The sequence below is a fragment of the Zalophus californianus genome, chromosome 11, assembly GCF_009762305.2.
Source record: "Zalophus californianus isolate mZalCal1 chromosome 11, mZalCal1.pri.v2, whole genome shotgun sequence".
Classification (NCBI taxonomy): Eukaryota; Metazoa; Chordata; class Mammalia; order Carnivora; family Otariidae; genus Zalophus; species Zalophus californianus.
The window spans coordinates 64,645,041-64,667,828 of record NC_045605.1 but is presented as its reverse complement, the minus strand read 5'-3'; the positions used below and the strand labels follow the sequence as shown (position 1 = coordinate 64,667,828).

At 45.3% G+C, this 22,788-nt stretch overlaps 1 protein-coding gene across 3 annotated transcripts in view; it reads left to right on the top strand.

Annotated features, from left to right (window-relative positions):
* DENND5A (DENN domain containing 5A) overlaps positions 1-22,582 on the top strand; it is a 112,580-nt gene extending 89,998 nt beyond the window's left edge. The window contains exons 13-23 of one of the 3 annotated variants that reach the window (XM_027578364.2): positions 1,291-1,375; positions 10,400-10,484; positions 10,961-11,089; positions 15,027-15,148; positions 16,357-16,502; positions 17,089-17,207; positions 17,596-17,777; positions 18,621-18,703; positions 19,193-19,316; positions 20,071-20,205; positions 21,552-22,582. In XM_027578364.2, coding sequence (XP_027434165.1) covers positions 1,291-1,375; positions 10,400-10,484; positions 10,961-11,089; positions 15,027-15,148; positions 16,357-16,502; positions 17,089-17,207; positions 17,596-17,777; positions 18,621-18,703; positions 19,193-19,316; positions 20,071-20,205; positions 21,552-21,661 — 1,320 coding nt within the window. In that variant the 3' untranslated portion in view covers positions 21,662-22,582. Of the gene's footprint in view, positions 1-1,290; positions 1,376-10,399; positions 10,485-10,960; positions 11,090-15,026; positions 15,149-16,356; positions 16,503-17,088; positions 17,208-17,595; positions 17,778-18,620; positions 18,704-19,192; positions 19,317-20,070; positions 20,240-21,551 lie in introns of those variants that run through there. The other 2 variants (XM_027578362.2, XM_027578363.2) reach the window with 2 other exon arrangements.
* The last annotated feature ends 206 nt before the right edge of the window (positions 22,583-22,788 follow it).

Genomic DNA, 22,788 nt, shown 5'->3' with positions numbered 1-22,788 from the left:
GATTGAAGCTTGAATCCCAACACTCATTTACTATCTGTGATCTTTTACAAGTTGCTTAATCTTTCTCATGCTCAATTTGCTCCTTTCTAAGGAGAATGAAGATAGAGGTACCTATCCTGTAGGATTGTTGAGAGCATTAAATAATTATATTTTGAACATTTAACATAGTGCTTAGTTTGTAGCAAGTCTCAGGACATAGTAGCTTCTATTATTATTACTATCACTTCTCTGAAATATAGATTTACATTTATAAAGTTATTATAATAAATCCTACTACTAAAAAAAAGCATAATACTACACTTACGTTATATCAGATACATAGAAACATTTACCGTGAATTTAAAATAAAGTTTTTATCACATAACAAAGGGCACTGTGTATTGCAGGATGACTAGAAAGAGACAAAGCAGTGGCTGGGTTGCCAGCTGGGCTCACTTACCATGTAGGCAAATTGCTCCCTTACCTCAGGCTTGCAAATGCTAATCAGATTTGTGCCTTGGTAAAATGACAAATTACTACATGTCTCAAATAGTTTAAACCGCAACTCTTTTTTTTTTTTAAGATTTTATTTATTTGAGAGAGAGACTATGAGAGAGAGAGCACATGAGAGGGGGGAGGGTCAGAGGGAGAAGCAGACTCCCCGCCGAGCAGGGACCCTGATGTGGGACTCGATCCAGGGACTCCAGGATCATGACCTGAGCCGAAACTCTTACATTTCAAAATGCTAAGGTTCTGTTATATTAGCTACAATTAAATACCAGCCTACCTTCCTGCAGGCCTCTTCATTTTTACCTTCAATAGTAAATCCTCATCTTAGTGACAGCTTATTCTCTTCAGCCTACACTAAGGGCAGTAATGCCTTTAAATGTTTAGGAAATTCAGGAGCTATCGTAGAATCTTGTAGAGTGGATATTAGCTCCTCTGACAGAAGCCATCATGCTCTACCCAAGCTGGCCTTTAACCAGCTTAGAAGTTGATAGGTTGTTTGCTTTTTTCTTTCTTATCCACTGGTCCATTCTCAGACTCTTTTTAGCCATGTCCTGTTTGAAGTGGTGGACCATTTCTCTTTTCTATTCCTTTCAAGTCTTTTTTATATTTCCCCTGCATTTTAGTAGGGTGATATATTTGTATACATTGCATCTGGGTGTACATCGAGATAAGGAAACAGTACAGATACTTTTTAGTAAAAGCTCATATCTCTATGTTAAAATTATCTGTGACTCTCTTCACTGGATGCCTTGGCCTCTGAAATCTAAACTGATAGGTGTTTCTCCCTTGTGTTGGTTCCAGGGGAAATCAGCCTTGTGGTCCCACCTGTTACATTATCAGGAAAACCGGCAAAGAAAACTCACATCAGGAAGCCTCAGTACCTCAGGTAAGATGGTTTCTACACCACTGGGGAGAACCCCCTCCACCCACTTTCCCATCCCCCATTGGAGAGATCATCTGCAGTAGACTATTCTAGGTCATTAGAACCTTTGCTGTGTAATGTTTCCTTTTTTAAATATTAAGCTACTTGGCTCTCTGAACCACAGAGTGTGCCAAAGCCATGGGGTTTGCTTTCGTTATGTACTTCTATACCCCTCCATTTTAAAAGTAAATTCTGTGCCCAACCTGGGGCTTGAACTCATGACCCCCAAGATTGAGAGTTGCATGCTCTATTGACAGAGCCAGTTAGGCATCCCTGTTTCTGTACCTTTTGATCAGTGAGCTAGAAGATTTATATCAACAAGAGGACAGTCTTAGAATGAATTTAGGTTTTTAATGAATTTGTGTGGTACTGGTGTCCTATGTTTGGAGCAGGTTGTCTTTAGAGTTTTTTGTTTTATACCTCAGAGATGGGCATTGAGATCATCTATCAGTTAAGAGAGCCTGTGTCCTACCTTGGAACTCCTCAGAGTCAAGTGAATGTGAATGATCTCTTAACACTTCTTTTACATTTTTTTTCTAAAGATTTTATTTATTTGATAGAAAGAGAGAGAGCACACACAAGTAGGGAGAGCGGCAGGCAGAGGGAGAGGCAGGCTCACCGCCGAGCAGAGAGCCTAGTGCGGAGCTCGATCCCAGAACCCTGGGATCATGACCTGAGCTGAAGGCAGGCGCTTAACAACTGAGCCACCCAGCTGCCCTTTCTTTTCCATTTTTTTTTTCTAAAAGATGTTATTTATTTATTTGACAGAGACACAGCGAGAGAGGGAACACAAGCAGGGGGAGTGGGAGAGGGAGAAGCAGGCTTCCCGCTGAGCAGGGAGCCCGATACGGGGCTCGATCCCAGGACCCTGGGATCACACTTAATGACTGAGCCACCCAGGCACCCCCTTTTCCATTTCTAATTTAATAAAAATATCAGAGTTGGCAGGGACCGCAGAGATGATCTAGCCCAGCCCCTTTATTTTACAAGAGGAGGAAACTGGGATCTAGAGAGGAATTGAATTTATTCAAGATCACATACTGCATTCATGGAAGAGGCCAGATTAGGAGCCAGGCCTCTTGCCCCCTGGTCTGGTGTTCCTTCTGCAGTGCCCCTTCCAGGGCAGCCCCCCTCCTTCCTGTACTTCTTGGCATGCTCATGTGCGCGCTTTCTCTCGCTCTCACACAAATAAATCTTCTAAAAAAGCCAAATATAATAATAATAATGAAAAATTTTGAAATTTTGTGAGAATTACCAAAATGTGACACAAAGACACGAAGTGAGCAAATGCTATTAGAAAAGTGATGCGGGGGGGGGGGGGGGGCGGAGCAAGATGGCGGAGGAGTAGGAGACCTAGATTTCGTCTGGTCTCAGGAATTCAGCTGAATAGGGATCAAACCATTCTGAACACCTACGAACTCAACAGGAGATCAAAGAGGAGAGTAGCAACAACTATCTGAACAGAGAAGCGACAACTTTCTGGAAGGTAGGACGTGCGGAGAAGTGAATCCGAGGCGGTATTGGGGAGGATAGACGGCGGGGGAGGGGCCTCCGCCGGCTGCTTCTGGCAAGTGCTAGAGCGCGGAGCACAAAATCGGACCTTTTAGAAGTCGGCTCCGCTGAGGGACGTCGCTCCAGTGGCTAAGCGGGGGTGGAACCCTCGCGGGACAGTGGGGTCTCAGGACCCTTGGGGTCACAGAAAGACCAGGGGAGCCTGAGTGCGCCAGAGCTCCCAGGTATCGGAGCGGGGAAGCCAGCTGCAGAGACGGAGCTGAGGCGCGGGCTCTCAGCTTGGGGTTGCCATAAACTGTGATCCGCGGCCCAGTCGGGCCACTGCTCCTGCAGCAGGGACCCAACAGGCGGCAGATCCGGGGAGACTCCCCTTCCTTCCCGGGTAGGAGTGGCGCGGGAATGCACCGCAGGGATCTGCTGGGTTTGGAGACTCCACACGGGGTCGGGTGCCACAGATACAAACGCTCGGTTACAGCCCGGGTGAGCACGGAGTGCGGCCGGAGACCAGGGACAAGGGAGTGACTGCTTTTCTCTGGGGGCGCACTGAGGAGCGGGGCCCCGAGTTCTCAGCTCCTCCGGGTGGAGATTGGGAGGCCACCACTTTTGCCCTGGTACTCCAAGGCTGTATGGAGAGCTTGCAGGGAACAAAAGCTCCTGAGATCAAACCTGAGCAGATTGCTTAGCCCGGACCAACAAGGGCGGGGCAATTCAGCCTCCGGCAAAGACATTTGGAAACCACAGCAACAGGCCCCTCCCCCAGAAGATCAGCACGAACAGCCAGCAAGCCAAGACCAAGTTTACCGATCAAGGAGAACGGGAGAACTCCAGCGCTAGGGGAATACTGCACATAGAATTCATGGCTTTTTTTTACCATGATTCATTAGTTCATCAAAGTTAATTTTTGTTAACTGTTATTTTTTCTTTTTCTTTTTCCCTTTTTCAACCAACATCTTATCAATCTCTTTTTAAAAAAAACAAAAACATTTTTTATTTTTTTTCATTTTTAGAGTCATATTTTATCCCTTCATAGTAGTTACCCTTATTTTTGGCATATATATATAAGTTGTTCTCTCTTTAAAATTTTGAGATACAGTTTCTTCTAACAGATAAAAATATACCCTAAATCACTAGTGTATGGCTCTGTTCTAGTCTCCTGCCTGATCACATTCTCTCCCTTTTTTCTTTTTTTTTTTTTTAAATCTTCTTTCTTTTTTCAAACAACTTCTTATCAAGTCCTTTTATAAAATCTTTTATAATTTTCATCTTTACAGTCATCTTCTATCCCTTCATTGTATCAACCCTTATTTTGTACATATATGTCTTTCTTCCTTTAAAATTTTAGGAGGCACTTTTTTCTAACAGACCAAAATACGCCCAAAATCTAGTGTGTGGCACTGATCTATGCACTAGCCTGATCATATTTGATCACATTCTGCTTTTTTTGTATTGTTCTGTTTTTATCTTTTATCTTTTTTTTTTTTCTTTTCTCTTTCTTTTTTCTTTCTTTCCCTCTCTTTTCCCCTGGTTTCAGGTCTTTTCGGATTTGTATACAGTATATTTGCTGGGGACGTTGTAAACCTGTTAGCATTTTGTTCTCTCATTCATCTATTCCCCTCTGGACAAAATGACAAGACGAAAAAAATCACCTCAGCGAAAAGAACAAGAGGTAGTACCGTCAGCCAGGGACCTACTCAACACGGACATTAGTACGATGTTGGACCTAGAGTTCAGAATCATGACTTTAAAGATAGAAGCTGGGCTTGAAAAAAGCGTGGAAGTTATTAGAGAAACCCTTTCTGGAGAAATAAAAGAACTAAAATCTAACCAAGTCGAAATCAAAAAGGCTATTGATGAGGTGCAATCAAAAATGGGGGCACTAACTGCTAGGATAAATGAGGCAGAAGAGAGAATCAGTGATATAGAAGACCAAATGATGGAAAGTAAAGAGGCTGAGAAAAAGAGGGAGAAACAACTACAGGATCACGAGGGCAGAATTCGAAAGATAAGTGATTCGATAAGACGAAACAACATTAGAATAATTGGGATCCCAGAAGAAGAAGAAAGAGAGAGAGGGGCAGAAGGTATATTGGAGCAAATAATAGCAGAGAACTTCCCTAATGTGAGGAAGGAAACAGGCATCAAAATCCAGGAGGCACAGAGAACCCCTCTCAAAATCAATAAAAATAGGTCAACACCCCGACATCTAATAGTAAAACTTACGAGTCTCAGAGACAAAGAGAAAATCCTGAAAGCAGCTCGGGAGAAGAGATATGTAACCTGCAATGGTAAAAATATTAGATTGGCAACAGACCTATCCACAGAGACCTGGCAGGCCAGAAAGGACTGGCAAGATATCTTCAGAGCACTAAATGAGAAAAATACACAGCCAAGAATACTATATCCAGCTAGGCTGTCATTGAAAATAGAAGGAGAGATAAAAAGCTTCCAGAACAAACAAAAACTAAAGGAATTTGCAAACATGAAACCAGCCCTCCAAGAAATATTGAAAGGGGTCCTCTAAGCAAAGAGAGAGCCTAAAAGCAGCAAAGATCAGAAAGGAACACAGACAACATACAGTAACAGTCACCTTACAGGCAATACAATGGCACTAAATTCATACCTTTCAATAGTTACCCTGAATGTAAATGGGCTCAATGCCCCAATCAAAAGACACAGGCTATCAAATTGGATTAAAAAACAAGACCCATCCATATGCTGTCTGCAAGAGACTCATTTTAGACCCAAAGACACCCCCAGATTGAAAGTGAGGGGGTGGAAAACCATTTATCATGCTAATGGACACCAAAAGAAAGCTGGGGCGGCAATCCTTATATCAGACAAACTAGATTTTAAAACAAAGACTGTAATAAGAGATGAGGAAGGACACTATATCCTACTTAAAGGTTCTATCCAACAAGAAGATCTAACAATTGTAAATATCTATGCCCCGAACATGGGAGCAGCCAATTATATAAGGCAATTAATAACAAAAGCAAAGAAACACATTGACAACAATACAATAATCGTGGGGGACTTTAACACCCCCCTGACTGAAATGGACAGATCATTTAAGCAAAAGATCAACAAGGAAATAAAGACTTTAAATGACACACTGGACCAAATGGACTTCACAGACATATTCAGAACATTCCATCCCAAAGCAACAGAATACACATTCTTCTCTAGTGCCCATGGAACATTCTCCAGAATTGATCACATCCTAGGTCACAAATCAGGTCTCAACCGGTACCAAAAGATTGGGATCATTCCCTGCATATTTTCAGACCACAATGCTTTGAAACTAGAACTCAATCACAAGAGGAAAGTCGGAAAGAACTCAAATACATGGAGGCTAAAGAGCATCCTACTAAAGAATGAATGGGTCAACCAGGAAATTAAAGAAGAATTAAAAAAATTCATGGAAACCAATGAAAATGAAAATACAACTGTCCAAAATCTTTGGGATACAGCAAAGGCCGTCCTGAGAGGAAAGTATATAGCAATACAAGCCTTTCTCAAGAAACAAGAAAGGTCTCAAATACACAGCCTAACCCTACACCTAAAGGAGCTGGAAAAAGAACAGCAAATAAAGCCTAAACCCAGCAGGAGAAGAGAAATAATAAAGATCAGAGCAGAAATCAATGAAATAGAAACCAAAAGAACAGTAGAACAGATCAACGAAACTAGGAGCTGGTTCTTTGAAAGAATTAACAAGATTGATAAACCCCTGGCCAGACTGATCAAAAAGAAAAGAGAAATGACCCAAATCAACAAAATCATGAATGAAAGAGGAGAGATCACAACCAACACCAAAGAAATACAAACAATTATAAGAACATATTATGAGCAACTCTATGCCAGCAAATTAGATAACCTGGAAGAAATGGGTGCATTCCTAGAGATGTATCAACTACCAAAACTGAACCAGGAAGAAATAGAAAACCTGAACAGACCTATAACCACTAATGAAATTGAAGCAGTCATCAAAAATCTCCCAACAAACAAAAGCCCAGGGCCAGATGGCTTCCCAGGGGAATTCTATCAGACATTTAAAGAAGAATTAATACCTATTCTCCTGAAACTGTTCCAAAAAATAGAAATGGAAGGAAAACTTCCAAACTCATTTTATGAGGCCACCATTACCTTGATCCCAAAACCAGACAAAGACCCCATCAAAAAGGAGAACTACAGACCAATATCCTTGATGAACATGGATGCAAAAATTCTCACCAAAATTCCAGCCAATAGGGTCCAACAGTACATTAAAAGGATTATTCACCACGACCAAGTGGGATTTATCCCTGGGCTGCAAGGCTGGTTCAACATCCACAAATCAATCAACATGATACAATACATTAACAAAAGAAAGAACAAGAATCATATGATCCTCTCAATAGATGCAGAAAAAGCATTTGACAAAGTACAGCATCCTTTCTTGATCAAAACTCTTCAGAGTATAGGGATAGAGGGTACATACCTTAATATCATAAAAGCCATCTATGAAAAACCTACAGCCAATATCATTCTCAATGGGGAAAAGCTGAGAGCTTTTCCCCTAAGGTCAGGAACACGGCAGGGATGTCCACCATCACCACTGCTATTCAACATAGTATTAGAAGTCCTAGCCACAGCAATCAGACAACAAAAAGAAATCAAAGGCATCCAAATCGGCAAAGAGGAAGTCAAACTCTCACTCTTTGCAGATGATATGATACTGTATGTGGAAAACCCAAAAGACTCCACCCCAAAACTGCTAGAACTCATACAGGAATTCAGTCAAGTAGCAGGGTATAAAATCAATGCACAGAAATCAGTGGCATTCCTATACACCAACAACAAGACAGAAGAGAGACAAATCAAGGAGTCGATCCCATTCACAATTGCACCCAAAACCATAAGATACCTAGGAATAAATTTAACCAAAGAGGCAAAGGATCTGTACTCAGAAAACTATAAAATACTCAGGAAAGAAATTGAAGAAGACACAAAGAAATGGAAAAACATTCCATGCTCATGGATTGGAAGAACCAACATTGTGAAGATGTCAGTGCTACCTAGAGCAATCTACACATTCAATGCAATCCCCATCAAAATACCATCCACTTTTTTCAAAGAAATGGAACAAATAATCCTAAAATTTGTATGGAACCAGAAGAGACCCCGAATAGCCAGAGGAATATTGAAAAAGAAAAGCAAAGCTGGCGGCATCACAATTCTAGACTTCCAGCTTCATTACAAAGCTGTCATCATCAAGACAGTATGGTACTGGCACAAAAACAGACACATAGATCAATGGAACAGAATCGAGAGCCCAGAAATGGACCCTCAACTCTATGGTCAACTTATCTTTGACAAAGCAGGAAAGAATGTCCAGTGGAAAAAAGACAGTCTCTTCAACAAATGGTGTTGGGAAAATTGGACAGCCACATGCAGAAGAATGAAACTGGACCATTTCCTTACACCACACACAAAAATAGACTCCAAATGGTTGAAAGACCTAAACGTGAGACAGGAGTCCATCCAAATCCTAAAGGAGAACACAGGTAGCAACCTCTTCGACCTCAGCCGCAGCAACTTCTTCCTAGAAACATCACCAAAGGCACAGAAAGCCAGGGCAAAAATGAACTATTGGGATTTCATCAAGATAAAAAGCTTTTGCACAGCAAAAGAAACAGTCCACAAAACCAAAAGACAACCGACAGAATGGGAGAAAATATTTGCAAATGACATATCAGATAAAGGGCTAGTATCCAAAATCTATAAAGAACTTCTCAAACTCAACACCTAAAGAACAAATAATCCAGTCAAGAAATGGGCAGAAGATATGAACAGACATTTTTCCAAAGAAGACATCCAAATGGCCAACAGGCACATGAAAAAGTGCTCCACATCACTCGGCATCAGGGAAATCCAAATCAAAACCTCAATGAGATACCACCTCACACTCGTCAGAATGGCTAAAATTAACAAGTCAGGGAACGACAGATGTTGGCGGGGATGTGGAGAAAGGGGAACCCTCCTACACTGTTGGTGGGAATGCAAGCTGGTGCAACCCCTCTGGAAAACAGTATGGAGGTTCCTCAAACAGTTGAAATTAGAGCTACCATTCGATCCAGCAATTGCACTTCTGGGTATTTACCCCAAAGATACAAATATAGGGACCCGAAGGGGTACGTGCACCCCAATGTTTATAGCAGCAATGTCCACAATAGCCAAACTGTGGAAAGAGCCAAGATGTCCATCGACAGATGAATGGATAAAGAAGAAGTGGTATATATACACAATGGAATATTATGCAGCCATCAAAAGGAATGAGATCTTGCCATTTGCAACGACGTGGATGGAACTGGAGGGTGTTATGCTGAGTGAAATAAGTCAATCAGAGAAAGACATGTATCATATGACCTCACTGATATGAGGAATTCTTAATCTCAGGAACAAACTGAGGGTTGCTGGAGTGGTCGGGGGTGGGAGGGATGGGGTGGCTGGGTGATGGACATTGGGGAAGATATGTGCTACGGTGAGCGCTGTGAATTGTGTAAGACTGTTGAATCACAGATCTGTACTTCTGAAACAAATAACGCAACATATTTTAAGAAAAAAGAAGAAGATAGCAGGAGAGGAAGAATGAAGGGGAGTAAGTCAGAGGGGGAGACGAACCAGGAGAGATGATGGACTCTGAAAAACAAACTGAGGTTTCTGGAGGGGAGGAGGGTGGGGGGATGGGTTAGCCTGGTGATGGGTATTGAGGAGGGCACATTCTGCATGGAGCACTGGGTGTTATGAACAAACAATGAATCATGGAACAGTACACCAAAACAAATTATGTAATATATGGTGATTAACATAACAATAAAAAATCTAAAAAAAAAAAAAAGAAAAGTGATGCTGGAAAAAAAAAAAGTGATGCCGGTAGACCTGCTTGACACAGAGTTGCCATAGACCTTCAATTTGTAAAAACAAAAAACAAAAAACCGTATCTGTGAAGCACAATAAAGTGAAAGTGCAACAAAATGTGGTATGCTTGTGTTGTATCTAGAGATCCTAAACATTCTGGGACATGTTCTTTACACAGTCCCTTGGCTCTTTTGTAGCCCAGTTTGAGGCAAGAACAGGACATGAGTAGTAGCTCCAAATGGGAATACTGCTTCTGTGGATGCATGATGACAACATGCTGGATTAGGAGCCAGAAAATTTGTGTTTCCTCCAGTCCTGACTTTGCCACTTGGTAACTAGGGCAAAGCATTTACCTTCTCTGAATTTCAGTTTCCTTCTCTGTGGTACCTTCCTTGGCTATCTAGTTGTTAGAGGATTAAATGAGATAATATGTATAAAAGTATAGCATCTGATACCTACTAAGTAGTTAATAAATATTCATGAAACTGTTACCAAAGTAACCAACTATTCCCTGTACGAAGAGTCAGCTCTTTGGATAGTCAGATCTCTCTTGGGACATGACCAGCTTTTTTGTTCTAGGAATACTTCTTGATTCAGAACGGAGGAAGTCTGATGCCAGCTCGGTCATGTCTCCCCTGAGAATCTCCCTCATTCAGGATATGAGGTCAGTCTGGGTTCATATATACTAAGCCACTAAAAGCCTGTTTTCAGTTGCTCCTTAGGTGTCTACTTTACATAGCAGGGTCTCAGTGACGTAGGCTTCTACAGCATCTCCATTAACCAGGAAGACCTCGTCATTGGTCTTGTGCTTCATGATGCAGCTGTAGAGCTGTATGAGCAGTTGAGTTTCCTGACATTTTCGGAGAATTATACCCGAGTATCACAGGGCTCCAGGGTTTGCCTGGTTTTTTTTGAGAGCTGTATTGTCACCGCCCCTACCCCCCACCCCCTGCAAATTGTGGTGAGCCTTTCTGCAAAGCCACACGGAAGCCCAGGATTTAGAGAACAAGAGAGTTGGATTGTCACCAGGATGGGATAGGATTGTCTCACCAGGCCTGCTTGGCTTTACAGGGGGAGGTATTGGTAGTGAGTTCTGCTTCTGCCCCACTCCCCACCTCCTTTTTCCCATTCTCCCTTCAGGCACATCCAGAACATTGGGGAAATCAAGACTGATGTGGGGAAGGCCAGAGCATGGGTGCGACTATCCATGGAAAAAAAGTTACTTTCCAGACACCTGAAGCAGCTTCTCTCAGACCATGAGCTCACCAAGTAAGGCCATTCCACCTGGAGTAGAACCAGGCTCCCAGGAATGGTGGGGAGGGTTTGGAAACCCCTGTGTGAGGAGGGAGACTATTCACTATTTCATTTCTGCTGTGTTCAGCTAAACTCAAATTGCATATGAAGATTTTGTAGCATTTCCTCTTCTCCCTCTTTAACTATAGAAGAAAAATTCTGCTATGTTTGTTCTTCCTACCTTCTCCATTTGTATGTCCCCAAATAGCTTTCATAAAGAGGTAGTGAGAAAGGTGGGGTCCTTATTGGGTACCTCAGAGTTTTGGAGCTCCCCTCTCCTTACTGCACTCAGGAGACTTGTATACCTCTTAGGCACAGGGCATTTTCTTGGTCTCTTTCTTGTCCTGGGGAAGAAAGGACTAGGGAGTGAAAAGGAAACTTCTAAGATATCCCCTTATCTCTTTTGTTCCCTTCTAAGGCCAGGGCCAGCCCAAAACAACCCAATCCTTCCTCTTCGTCTCTGGACCCTTCCTTAGTTTCCCTAGAGCTTAAAAGGGCTTTCTGATGGCTCTCATGGGCCCCCTCCCTCCACACTTTCCACCTAGAAAGAGGAAGAGGAGAGATTCCATGGTTCTCACATTCCCAGGGGCCATTAAACCTACAGTTCCCTTCTCTGGATTTGATATTCTTTGTATTTTTTTTGTACCCTAGCTACCAGAGGAGGAGTGGAAAGGAGGACTGTCCCTCTTCTCTGCCTCTTGGGCTACCACCTCTCCACTTTTCCTGTCTATGTTTGGCTCTTTCTTCACTGGCAAGCCTCTTGGACATTTTTGTTTAGCATTTCCTTAGGCATCTTTTCATGATGTCCTTTATTATCTGACTTCCCCAAGGATGTGATGAACCAGAGGACTAGGCCTTGGGGAAATTTTGTGTAGCCAGTTGATTAAACCTGCAGTATCTGTTTTTATTCAAAGTGAAAATATAATGATTTCGATTGTTTACTGTGTATGTAAAACATAGCAAGAACTAGGTTTAAAACCTTGATAACTTAGAGAGGTCATTTTGAGAGGTTAAACAGCAGTTCTTAAAGCACTTAAATTTGATTTAGAGACAAAAGGGCTTAGGGACAAAATTTGAAGACTGGGAGAACAACTAAAAGAGAACAAGTGAACATGTAAGCCTTTGGAAGGGAAGTGTGTGCACACCAGATTCCAGGGGACAGTTGTGTGTGGTTAAGAAAAAGAAATGGCCATTGTAGCAGGATAGGGCCAGGAGTGTTTCCCACTGGGTGTCACCAGCAGGAGGATGGGGAGGCATCTGAAAGGGGGTCAAGCACAAGCACTTTGTGAAGTCCAGAACAGTGGCTGGGTCTAGGGTGTGTATGAGCCTAAAGGCCCAGGCCACAGACCTTGGTCAGGAGACTAATTTTGGTTTCTTTAAACTGTAGCCCCATTAAAAGGAGATAAGCTCAGAATTTACTCAGTACTAGAAACTTTCCACCTTATAGTCTGGCCCCAGTGCTACTCCAGTGAGTGGAAGATGAGTTTTGCTGCCACAGATTGCATTTTGGATGGGGTGTAAGGAGAAAAAAGGGGCCCTTCATCAAAACCTATTTATTCCTTCATTCTGCTCTCTCTTCTCTTTCTCTTCAGTCTGCTTAAAGCTCCAGCCACATCATACTACTACTCACCCTTCTCAGTATGTCTTTAGTCCTTTCAGGGCCTAGTCAGAAGTTTTTTTCACTAGAGTTTGTCTAGACACCTCAGAGACTTGGTACATTCTTCCCCTGGGCACCCATAGTGTTTGTCACAGTATTTATTCAAACCTGCCCCAACACTGATGGGCTGTATTATTATTATCTAGTTGCTTGCTGCTTATTATAATTTGCTTTCACTGAGGGCATGAATGAGCATGTTGCCTAGCACTTAGTAGGTATTCAGTTGGGCACATAAAATGTGTGCATAGCTGCACAGACAGGGGAGGTGGGCAGCCTTGGAGAGTGTATCTTGGTGGAATGTTCCTGAGGCTCTGGGATTTCCAGGTAGCCTCCAAAACTGTTTGCAGCTTGGAGAAGGGGGTTAGGTCGAGGCAGGTTAATGGGGCTGTAGGGTCTAGGGGAAAAGTTAGCTCTATATATTGAGCTCACACTGTTTCTCCTTGACCTCCCTGCAGTGACTCTTACTGTGCAGTAGTCCCTTTACCTCAAAACTCACTTTGCATGGCTGCCATGGCCTTATGATCTCTTTCTCCCCTACCCTTTCCAGTCCTTAGTTCTCTGCATGCACACATGTTCTTTTCACACTTCTCTCTCACTTAGGGGTCTCACCCATTGTCATGACTTCTGTGACTCATCATGTGACTTGCACATCTGAAGCTGTAGCTTTGACTTTCTCCTGAGCTCCAGTCCTGCATTTATTTCCATTCAGGTATCTTACCTTTTGTTCAGACAGAACAAAAGCAAGCTTCACAGAATTCTTCACCGTAACTACCTTTCCCTCCAATGTTTTGTTAATGTTGCCACTCTTCTCCCTGAACACCCCCATTCCTCCCTACCTAGTTTGAAACTTGGGGTCCAGTTTGATTCCTTGCTTTGCTTTACCTTCCACATGCACGTCCAGGTCCTTTGCCTTTGCCTCCACCTGTCTTCTTATCTAGTGCCACTGCCTTAGTTTCAGTCTTTCCCTCCTCAGATGCACTAAATTTAAATTTTCTGAAACCGCTGTGGCTTTCCCTTTACTTCCAGGGTAAATTGCAGAAACCCATTACTTGTAGGGCAAGTTGCAAACTCTTTAGGCTGACTATTTAGGGCCTTCCTTCATTTGACTGTAGCCCAGCCTTTCAGCCTCATTGCTAACTGGTCATCTCCCTGAGCATTCAACTCCAGCCAAACTGGTTTCCGTACCCTGTCCTCTTTCTTCTGCAAGATCTGTCTAAATTCGTGTTGTCCTTTAGGCCTCTCCTCATCTAGGACCATTGAGGCTTATGGCTCTTTAAATTCCCACAGAGAGCCTTTCATTTGGCAACTCATTATGGGCAGTCTTATACCATGGCCTTTACCTGATTTATTCACCCGGACTGTATTTGAGGATAGGTGTTCCCTCTCCAGCACCTGTACATTGTAGGCCCTGGATGGTGAATTAATCTCTTGGGTGTACCTTATAGGTAAAACTTCAGAGATTTACTGAATCCATCTCTTTGGCCACAGTGATTGCAATCTTGGCAACCAGGACAGTTACCTTCTTTTTTTTTCTCTGTGCTGAAGGCCTGTGCACTTGGCTCTTCATGCCCCCTCTATTTGGGGAAGGTGTCATTGCTGTTGGAGAGGGTCTACAATGTCAGGCAAAGGAGTTGGCCTTTGATGAGTAAGTGGGGGTGGGGATGGGGATGGGAGAAAGTTTGAAAAGAGAGGAAGGACATGATGTATGTAGCTCTTCCTTGCCTGTGACCTGGATCATTCCCTTTATTGACTCAAGCTGTCCTGGGCTTACATTCACATTCAGAGCAGTGTTTTGACTCATGGGTCTTAGGTCTGCTGAGGGTCTGAGGCTGGCCCTGGTAATGATTGGGGTTCACAGACCTCCTGCCGTTATTATTCCCACACCACACACTGGGGTGATGCCCCTAGCTAGAAGCCTGAGAGAACCTGTGCCATCCCTGAAGGGTGACACTTCCAGCCCCTGGAAGTGGGGATTTAGGAAAGGGGATCCCATGACTTCTAACACTGCATTGTGGTAACATCAATGCTTGGACACAGGTAGAGTTTGGTTTTGTTGTTTCTGCTGTAGTTTCAGTCACTTTCCCTCTAGGCCTCATTTAGATGGAGTAGCTGGCTTTGTTCCTTTTTTAGGTGACTCTACAGAACTTGAAGCTTGACGTCTTATTCTTCCCTTAGCGTTCTTCCAGAACTGAGTAATTCTAGCCTCTTTCCCCTCCTTTTGGCCGGGGGACTGATGTATTGCCTCCTCTCCGACAGAAAGTTGTACAAGCGCTATGCCTTCCTGCGCTGTGACGACGAGAAGGAGCAGTTCCTCTATCACCTCCTCTCTTTCAATGCCGTCGATTACTTTTGCTTCACCAATGTCTTCACAACTATCCGTGAGTAGCCCTGTGCTCCCCACTAGCCTTCTCAATGCCAGTCTTCATGAGCCTGCGTAAGGCTAGCTCACTGTCCCTTTTTTTAAAGAAAGAAGATTGTCATTTGCACTTTCTATTTGCCTTTTGCTTCTGTAGGAGAGAGGTACATTTGCCCTCTGTGGAGGTGGTTTTTTCTCTGAAGCTTCTTACTCTTGTTCTGAACTGGGGAGCTCAGTCTTTTTGGCCATCATGTTGTCACTGTTGTTCTAGGCACTGCCCTGGGGGCCTAAGGCAATGAAGGTGGAGTGGAGGTGGGTGGTGTGGTGAAGTTCACTGCCCTCTTTGCACACCTGTAAAGAAATCTCCCTTTTGTTTTGGGCTCAGAGAGTGATTCAGCATCCTAGAAGGTTTCAGACCAGCACACAGGGAAAAATGACTCTTCCTGAAGTAACAGAACTCCGGGTTGTGGTGGGAGATTTGGGTCCAGGCTCTGCTCTGCCCTAATTCATTAGGTTTCTGGGAGCAGAGTTGACCTCTGCTGTGGGCCTGTCTCCCTGTTTGCAGCATGAGGAAGGACGGTTCAGTATGGTCTAAGGAAGGCTTTTGGAGCCTTATCTTTCTTTGGTACCAGGATGCTCTTTTCCTTAGGGGTTAGTCTCTGAATTTGCCCCATGGTTAGTTGTTTGACGGGTGACTCAGAAGCCTCAGCAGCATGGACTCTTGCTTCTGTATGACACCCATCCTCCCTCTCTGGGATGAATGTTGTAGGCTGCTGGAGAAGCCGTACTGGACTGGAACTTAGGAGACTCAGCGGAAACTATTTCCCTTTCAGTGCCTCAGAAAAGGCATTATAGGACCTCTCTGGAGATTGTTATTAGAGTTCACAAGATGATAGATTGAAAAGTGCTCTGAAAAGCAATTCAGTACAACATGGAGTTGGTGATATTATTTAAGGAACAAATTCGCTTAGTCTCTGAGCCTGCAGATGGGCTTGGATCTTTGATGGTTGGGTGGTAACCCTGAGAGGAGAGAGACTGAGGGTAGGATTGGCTAATATTTTAAGCCAGCCAGAGACTAGGTCCTGGGACCTGCTGCTCCTGGCTCTGTTGGGGCCAGTACAGCAGGGGCTGTAAGCATGCCAGCACACCTGGGCAAGCAGGTCAGGGCCCTTTCAGGTATGGGAGGGATTCCTTATCTCCCTCAATGCCTTTGTGGCTTCCCCCAAACAGTGATCCCATACCATATCCTGATTGTACCGAGCAAGAAGCTGGGGGGCTCCATGTTCACCGCCAATCCGTGGATCTGCATTTCGGGAGAACTGGGTGAGACACAGATCCTGCAGATTCCCAGGAATGTGTTAGAGATGACCTTTGAGGTATGTGTTATCTAGGTATCACAACCCCAGGCTCTTTCGGGATCTGAGTTTGCAATGACTGTTTATGGGAGCTTTCTGCAGGGTTTTATGGTGGTCTTGCTTTTATACTATTAATGTATTAGCACACTTGACCTGTCCTGAGATGATCAGAGGCTGGAGCCAAGGGTTGACCCAAGAATGGGGGAGCCTGCCCTGTCTAAGCGGTCTCTGACTCGAAGGCACTTACCCCATCTGGACTTGCATAACTCCCTGCCCATGGCATGTTGAGAAATCCCCAAGAGTTCTTTAGTTGCTGAGCCCAAATGTTCACAGAGACCTCTGAATCTCAGACTGCTGTCCCACTTCCAGACCCTTCTGCTTGTAGGCCCTGTTCTCTGCAGATAGTAGCATCTTTCTCAGTCATTTCCCATCATGAGAGTGCTGTACCACCAGCCTTGGTGGTAGGTAGAGCCATGAGCTCTTCCCTATAGATGCGAAGGGGCCAGGTTACAGGCAGCCAGTCAGATCTGTGCCTCTGAGTAGTGCCTCTCTGTTCTCTTACTTTCTTGACCTACCCGCCCTCTTTATTTGGCTGTTTTTTTCACAGTGCCAGAACTTGGGAAAGCTCACTACGGTACAGATAGGCCATGATAACTCTGGGCTGTATGCCAAATGGCTGGTGGAGTATGTGATGGTCAGGAATGAGATCACAGGACATACCTACAAGTAAGTGTTCCCTCAGCTATGCCCTAAGATAGTGGGGCAAGGTATACCAGGGGCTGGGTTTGATGCCTGGGTATGTGGAGTTCTCAAGGAGACCTTTTAGGTCGTGGTAGACTATTTGGCTCTGCCTCATGCACCTGAAAAGAAACAGAAGGGGGGTTTTCCAAGCTAAGACGTATGATGTTGCTGTACACAGGTTCCAGGCCACCCATCATTCAGGTGGCTTCCCCGATGATGCACAGTGGGGTGGATGAACAGGGCCTTGAGGGATCCCCAGCCTGGTTTCAGAGCCTGTCTCCAGGGATTGGCTTTTTGATGGCTTTTGCTGAGCAGCAAGGGGAAGGACATTGGAGGGGCTGGCAGCTCTGACAAGCCATTGCTTGACCTTTAGGTTCCCATGTGGTCGGTGGTTGGGGAAAGGCATAGATGACGGGAGCCTGGAGCGGGTCCTGGTTGGGGAGTTGCTCACGTCCCAGCCTGAGGTGGATGAGAGGCCGTGCCGGACCCCACCCCTGCAGCAGTCCCCCAGCGTCATCCGGAGGCTCGTTACCATCTCACCCAACAACAAGCCCAGTAAGTGGGAGGAGGGGCTGGGCCCTCATGCCACCCAGGTGGGGAATGTGGGCAGATGTTTGGGAACCCTGATATGGGAGTCCAGACCCCAGCCTGTGCAGCTGCCTCAGGAACCACTTCTGACAAGAAAGCAGCCGCAGGCATTTGTCACCCTCTTCTCATGAATGTGTGTGTGTGTGTGTGTGTGTGTGTGTGTGTGTGTGTGTGTGTGTGTGTGTGTGTGTGTGTGTGTGTGTGTGTGTGTCGGGGGGGGTGGGTGTCACACTCCTTAGACGCCTGGAAGGAGAGGGGAGGGCTCATGCAAAGCAGCCGCAGGCATTTGTCACCCTCTTCTCATGAATCTGTGTGTGTGTGTGTGTGTGTGTGTGTGTGTGTGTGTGTGTGTGTGTGTGTGTGTGTCGGGGGGGGTGGGTGTCACACTCCTTAGACGCCTGGAAGGAGAGGGGAGGGCTCATGCAACCTGGCCTATATCCTCTGTACTATTTATATATGATTCTAGAGAGGAGAGGGGTCTGCCTTCTGGCCTTCTCCTTCCTTTTTCCTGGGCCTCACAGCCAAGTCTTGGCCCTCTTTTGGTTGCCAGAAGTTCCAGGGTAAAATGGAAAATAAACTTTACCAGACTTTCTTAGAGATGGAACTCTGAGGTATTAGCTTTTGCTTTTCCCCCAAGATTTTAGCAAGGGCTACGTCAACAAAGGTGGATGGGCAAGAGCCACTCTTCCTAGGGTCCAGGCTATCCTGCCTCTCCCATGAGCCCTTCCTGTGTTCTCAGTCTTGTGCTCAGTCAGCTAAGCATTGTTAGCTTCTGAGATTGGTTAGGGTTGTCTGCTTGATTTTTATCAGAGCTGAACACCGGGCAGATCCAGGAGTCCATTGGGGAGGCAGTCAATGGCATCGTGAAGCACTTCCATAAGCCCGAGAAAGAGGTGAGCCTTCCTGCCCTCCAACCCAGTGCTTTATATTGAGTAAGAGAGAATAATCTTTCTCCAGGCCCATGTAGTGTGGACAACCCAGAGTCTAGATCGTGTGCTTCAGTTTGACATTGAGCAGATTCCTTCCTCAGGGGCCTCTGCCTTGGGTTACCCTGTTTTCCTTACATACTAATGACCCAGCAGAGTCCCTGGGCCTCTAATGAACAGTGTATATTCCTATCCTCTTCTGGATTTGCCTGGATCTCCCTGAGCAGTGGTCACTCTGGCTTTGTCCCTCTTGGGGGGACCCAGATCCATCCTCTATTGAGCAGCTGTGCCCTGGGAGCTGCTCTGTGCCACTCACGTGCCAGGTGCTGGGGAGATAGACAAGGTCCCAGCCAGGCTCTTGCTGCTCCCCAGCTGTGGACTGTGGGTTTGGGGAAGCAGTGGCGGGAAGGCAGCTTGGCTGAGGCAAGCCTGGCGTTCTCTTGTTTCTTTACATAGCGAGGCAGTCTGACGCTGTTGCTCTGTGGAGAATGTGGCCTTGTCTCGGCCCTGGAACAGGCTTTCCAGCATGGATTTAAATCCCCCCGGCTCTTCAAAAATGTCTTCATTTGGGATTTCCTGGGTGAGTTGAGCCAGGGTGTGAGGGTGGGAAAAGCATGCAGAGACATGGGGACTCATCAACACAATGTGGGTGCTGACCACTGGAGTCTGAGGTCCAGAAGCCAAACCAGCTGACTCTCAAATTAGATCTGTTTTTGTTTGCTCTGGCTTTTCTTGACGACTTAGAAACAAGTCCTCACACTTTTTCCTTGTAGATCCAAAAGGCCAGTTGATAGTATTTGGAGTCCAAGCCCTGTGATGTACCCACTGGATTTTTTGGAGAATTTTCGTGCAAGAACCTTTTACCTCAAGAGTGTTTTTCTTTCTTCTTCTTCTTTTTTTAATCTTCAGACTAGGGAAAGAACCATCTTTATATCAAGGACCACATACAGAAATTTAAAACATAAGAATAGGGACCTTTGGGCGCCTGGGTGGCTCAGCTGGTTAAGCGACTGCCTTCGGCTCAGGTCATGATCCTGGAGTCCCGGGATCGAGTCCCACATCGGGCTCCCTGCTCAGCGGGGGGTCTGCTTTTCCCTCTGACCCTCTTCCCTCTTGTGCTCTCTCTCACTCTCTCTCGAATAAATAAAAAATCTTAAAAAAAAAAAATAGGGACCTTATATTTTGAAATGTGACCAGTGATGTCAGAACATTCATGTTACATTAAGTTACCTGCATCAACATAGAGAGACCCATGGCTAGTGGCCTGCAGGACAGTTAGGGATAGGTTGGTTTTGTGAGCCTTTGTCATTGGCAAGCTTTTCTACTCTTCACAGAAAAAGCACAAACCTATTATGAGACCTTGGAGCAGAACGAACTTGTCCCTGAGGAAAACTGGCATACAAGGGCCCGGAACTTCTGCCGATTTGTCACTGCAATCAATAATACTCCCCGGAACATAGGCAAGGACGGCAAGTTTCAGATGCTGGTGTGCTTGGGAGCCAGGTACTGCAGCCTCATGGCCCGGAGTGCACAGCACCCAGCCTTGGAGGTGGTGCTGGGGCCTAACATGGGGCAGGGGGTGGGAGTGGCTAATGACCAGATGCCCCTGGGCAGGTGAGGCCTTGGAGGCCCTTAATTTCCATGTACGAAGCATATGTGTGAGGATACAGAGGGGTGGGGATGAGAGTGTGTGGGGGCCCATTTTGATGGGAAGGAATAAAACCATTCCAGTGGTGAAATTTGAAGCAGAGTCTATCAAGTCATTCCTTCAGCACCCATCTGAATGTGCCAGGCGTTATAGAAGGCAGGGGGAATGAGCTGAATAAAACATGGTCCTTGCCATTTAAAAGTTTACGTGTCCTAATTAAATACAGTATCAAGCAGAAGGTTGTGAGAGTGCCAAAAGGAAGCATGCATTCATAAGTTATGCTGAAGCTGTAGAGGAGAAAGATCAGAGAAGGGAGGAGGTGGTATTTGAGGTGAGCCTTAATGGAAGGGTTAGAAGTAGGGAGGGAGTTTGAAGCAGACAGAACTAGCAGAGAAGTCCCAAAGGAAGCAAAGGATGTGGGGTTAGGAAATAACAGAAGGAAGAGCAGTCGTAGGAAACAGTTGAAAGGATAGAGGCCTCGGGGAGCTGGGGCAGAGAATCCTTCCATATTAGGACAGAGTTGTTTAATCAGGGGACTGAAATGATATGAATTTGATACCATGGATGATATACATCAGAATGGGCAAGATTGTTAGGGGCTGTCCGGTGGGTCAGGTGAGAGTGTGAAGGCCAAATAAACTTAAGGCAGTAGTTCATTTGGGCCAAGGAAGGGAGGAAGTTGGCAGAGTAGTTAAAAACAGACTCTGGAACCAGATTGACTAGGTTCACATTCTCAGATCAGCCATTTACTAGCCATCTGAACTTGGACAAACTACTAAATCTCTGCTCTGGGACAGATTGGCTATTGAGATGGAAGAGGTGGTGCTCACTGGACCTGGTGTCTGCTTGGTGGTGGGCTTGTCTAGGGAGGCAGGGGGAGGCAGGGGAGGAGGTGTGGACCTGGTGGCAGGTAAATGGGTCACTTTGGGTCAGGTTGGGTTGGTGTCCCTGGGGCTGAGTAGTACCTAGTAGGAGCCGTTTAAAGCCATGTAAGGTGTCTTTGCCAAGCACTGTGATGGAGGGAGAGGGGGCTGGGGGAAGCTGTCCACTTCTCCGGCTTCAGACTTTGTTCAAGAAGTGATGGAGCAAGTTTACCCCTTGGCCTTGTACTAACTGTCTCCCTTCCCCTTCCCTTCTGATCCATCCGGACTGATCCTTCCCTGCCAGAGATCACCTCCTACACCACTGGATTGCCCTGCTGGCTGACTGCCCCATCACTGCACACATGTATGAGGATGTGGCGCTTATCAAAGACCACACACTTGTCAATTCCTTGATCCGCGTGCTGCAGACCTTGCAGGAGTTCAACATCACGCTGGAGACATCCCTTGTCAAGGGCATCGACATCTGACCTCCCAGCACCAGCTAACAGGACCGAGAGAGACTCACCCTGCAGCTCTGACCCTTCTTCCCAAGGGATTTAAGCAAGTTGTGCAGGAGACAGGAGATGTACACTCACTGTAAAAAGAAAAGTAGAGGATTTTTGGAATAAATAATCTATTTTAGAGTTTATTTGCTGATTTGCTTTTTACACACTTTCATGTGAAAGAGTGCTAGGGAGAGGGAGACGAGGTTGGTGCCGCTTATTTTGAAGCTGGCGCCCTCCCTCGCCATGGCCGCGTGCTGGGAGCCTGCGGCCTCCCCTGACTGAGCCTGCGGCGCGCACGGTGCAGGCAGTTCTGCTGCCTCACCCCCGCCTGGGCATGAGGCCATCCCACGTTGTTTTTAAACTAATGTTTTCTATATTAACATTGTTATGGATATTTGGCTTTCATGGGCCACACACAGGTGTGCTGAGCAGGAAGCCCCAAGCTCCAATCAAAGGGATTTTTAGTAGTGCCTCTGCAAGCACCGATGAGTCAGTCCCACATCTTTTCTTTTTCTGTCAGTATTATTTGGAACGGAGACATGCCAGGATGCACCATCGTGCAGAAAATCACGTTTCCTCTTGGCACACAGCTGCACAGAAGTAAACATAAGCATGTTTTAACAGGTTTTCTTTTCCTTTTTTTTCCTCTTATTTATTTAACCCTCCATTTTGTGTTTTAAATCTTTTTCTTTTCTTTTTTCTTTTTTTTAAGGAAGGAAGAAGCTTGTCACAGTCTAACTGGCTATGTTATTATTGTTAAATTTATGTTGTTTTGCAACCTAGAAACCAGCTACAGTATGGCCCACTTAATAAAACACCTGAAACAAAACTGCATGGATCCCTGACTTTTATGGGGGTTTGTGAGCAGTGGGTGGCAGGGGTGCCGTTTGGTCCATGGGAGTGTGAGAAGCTGTAGCATTGCCTTGGCTCCTTCCTCAACTGCCCAGGGTGCCCCCTCAGGGCCTGGCGTCTCCTGGGTCCTTTCTGCTGCAGCACCAGGAGCTTTCGTAGTTCATAACTCAAATGGGTCTTTGA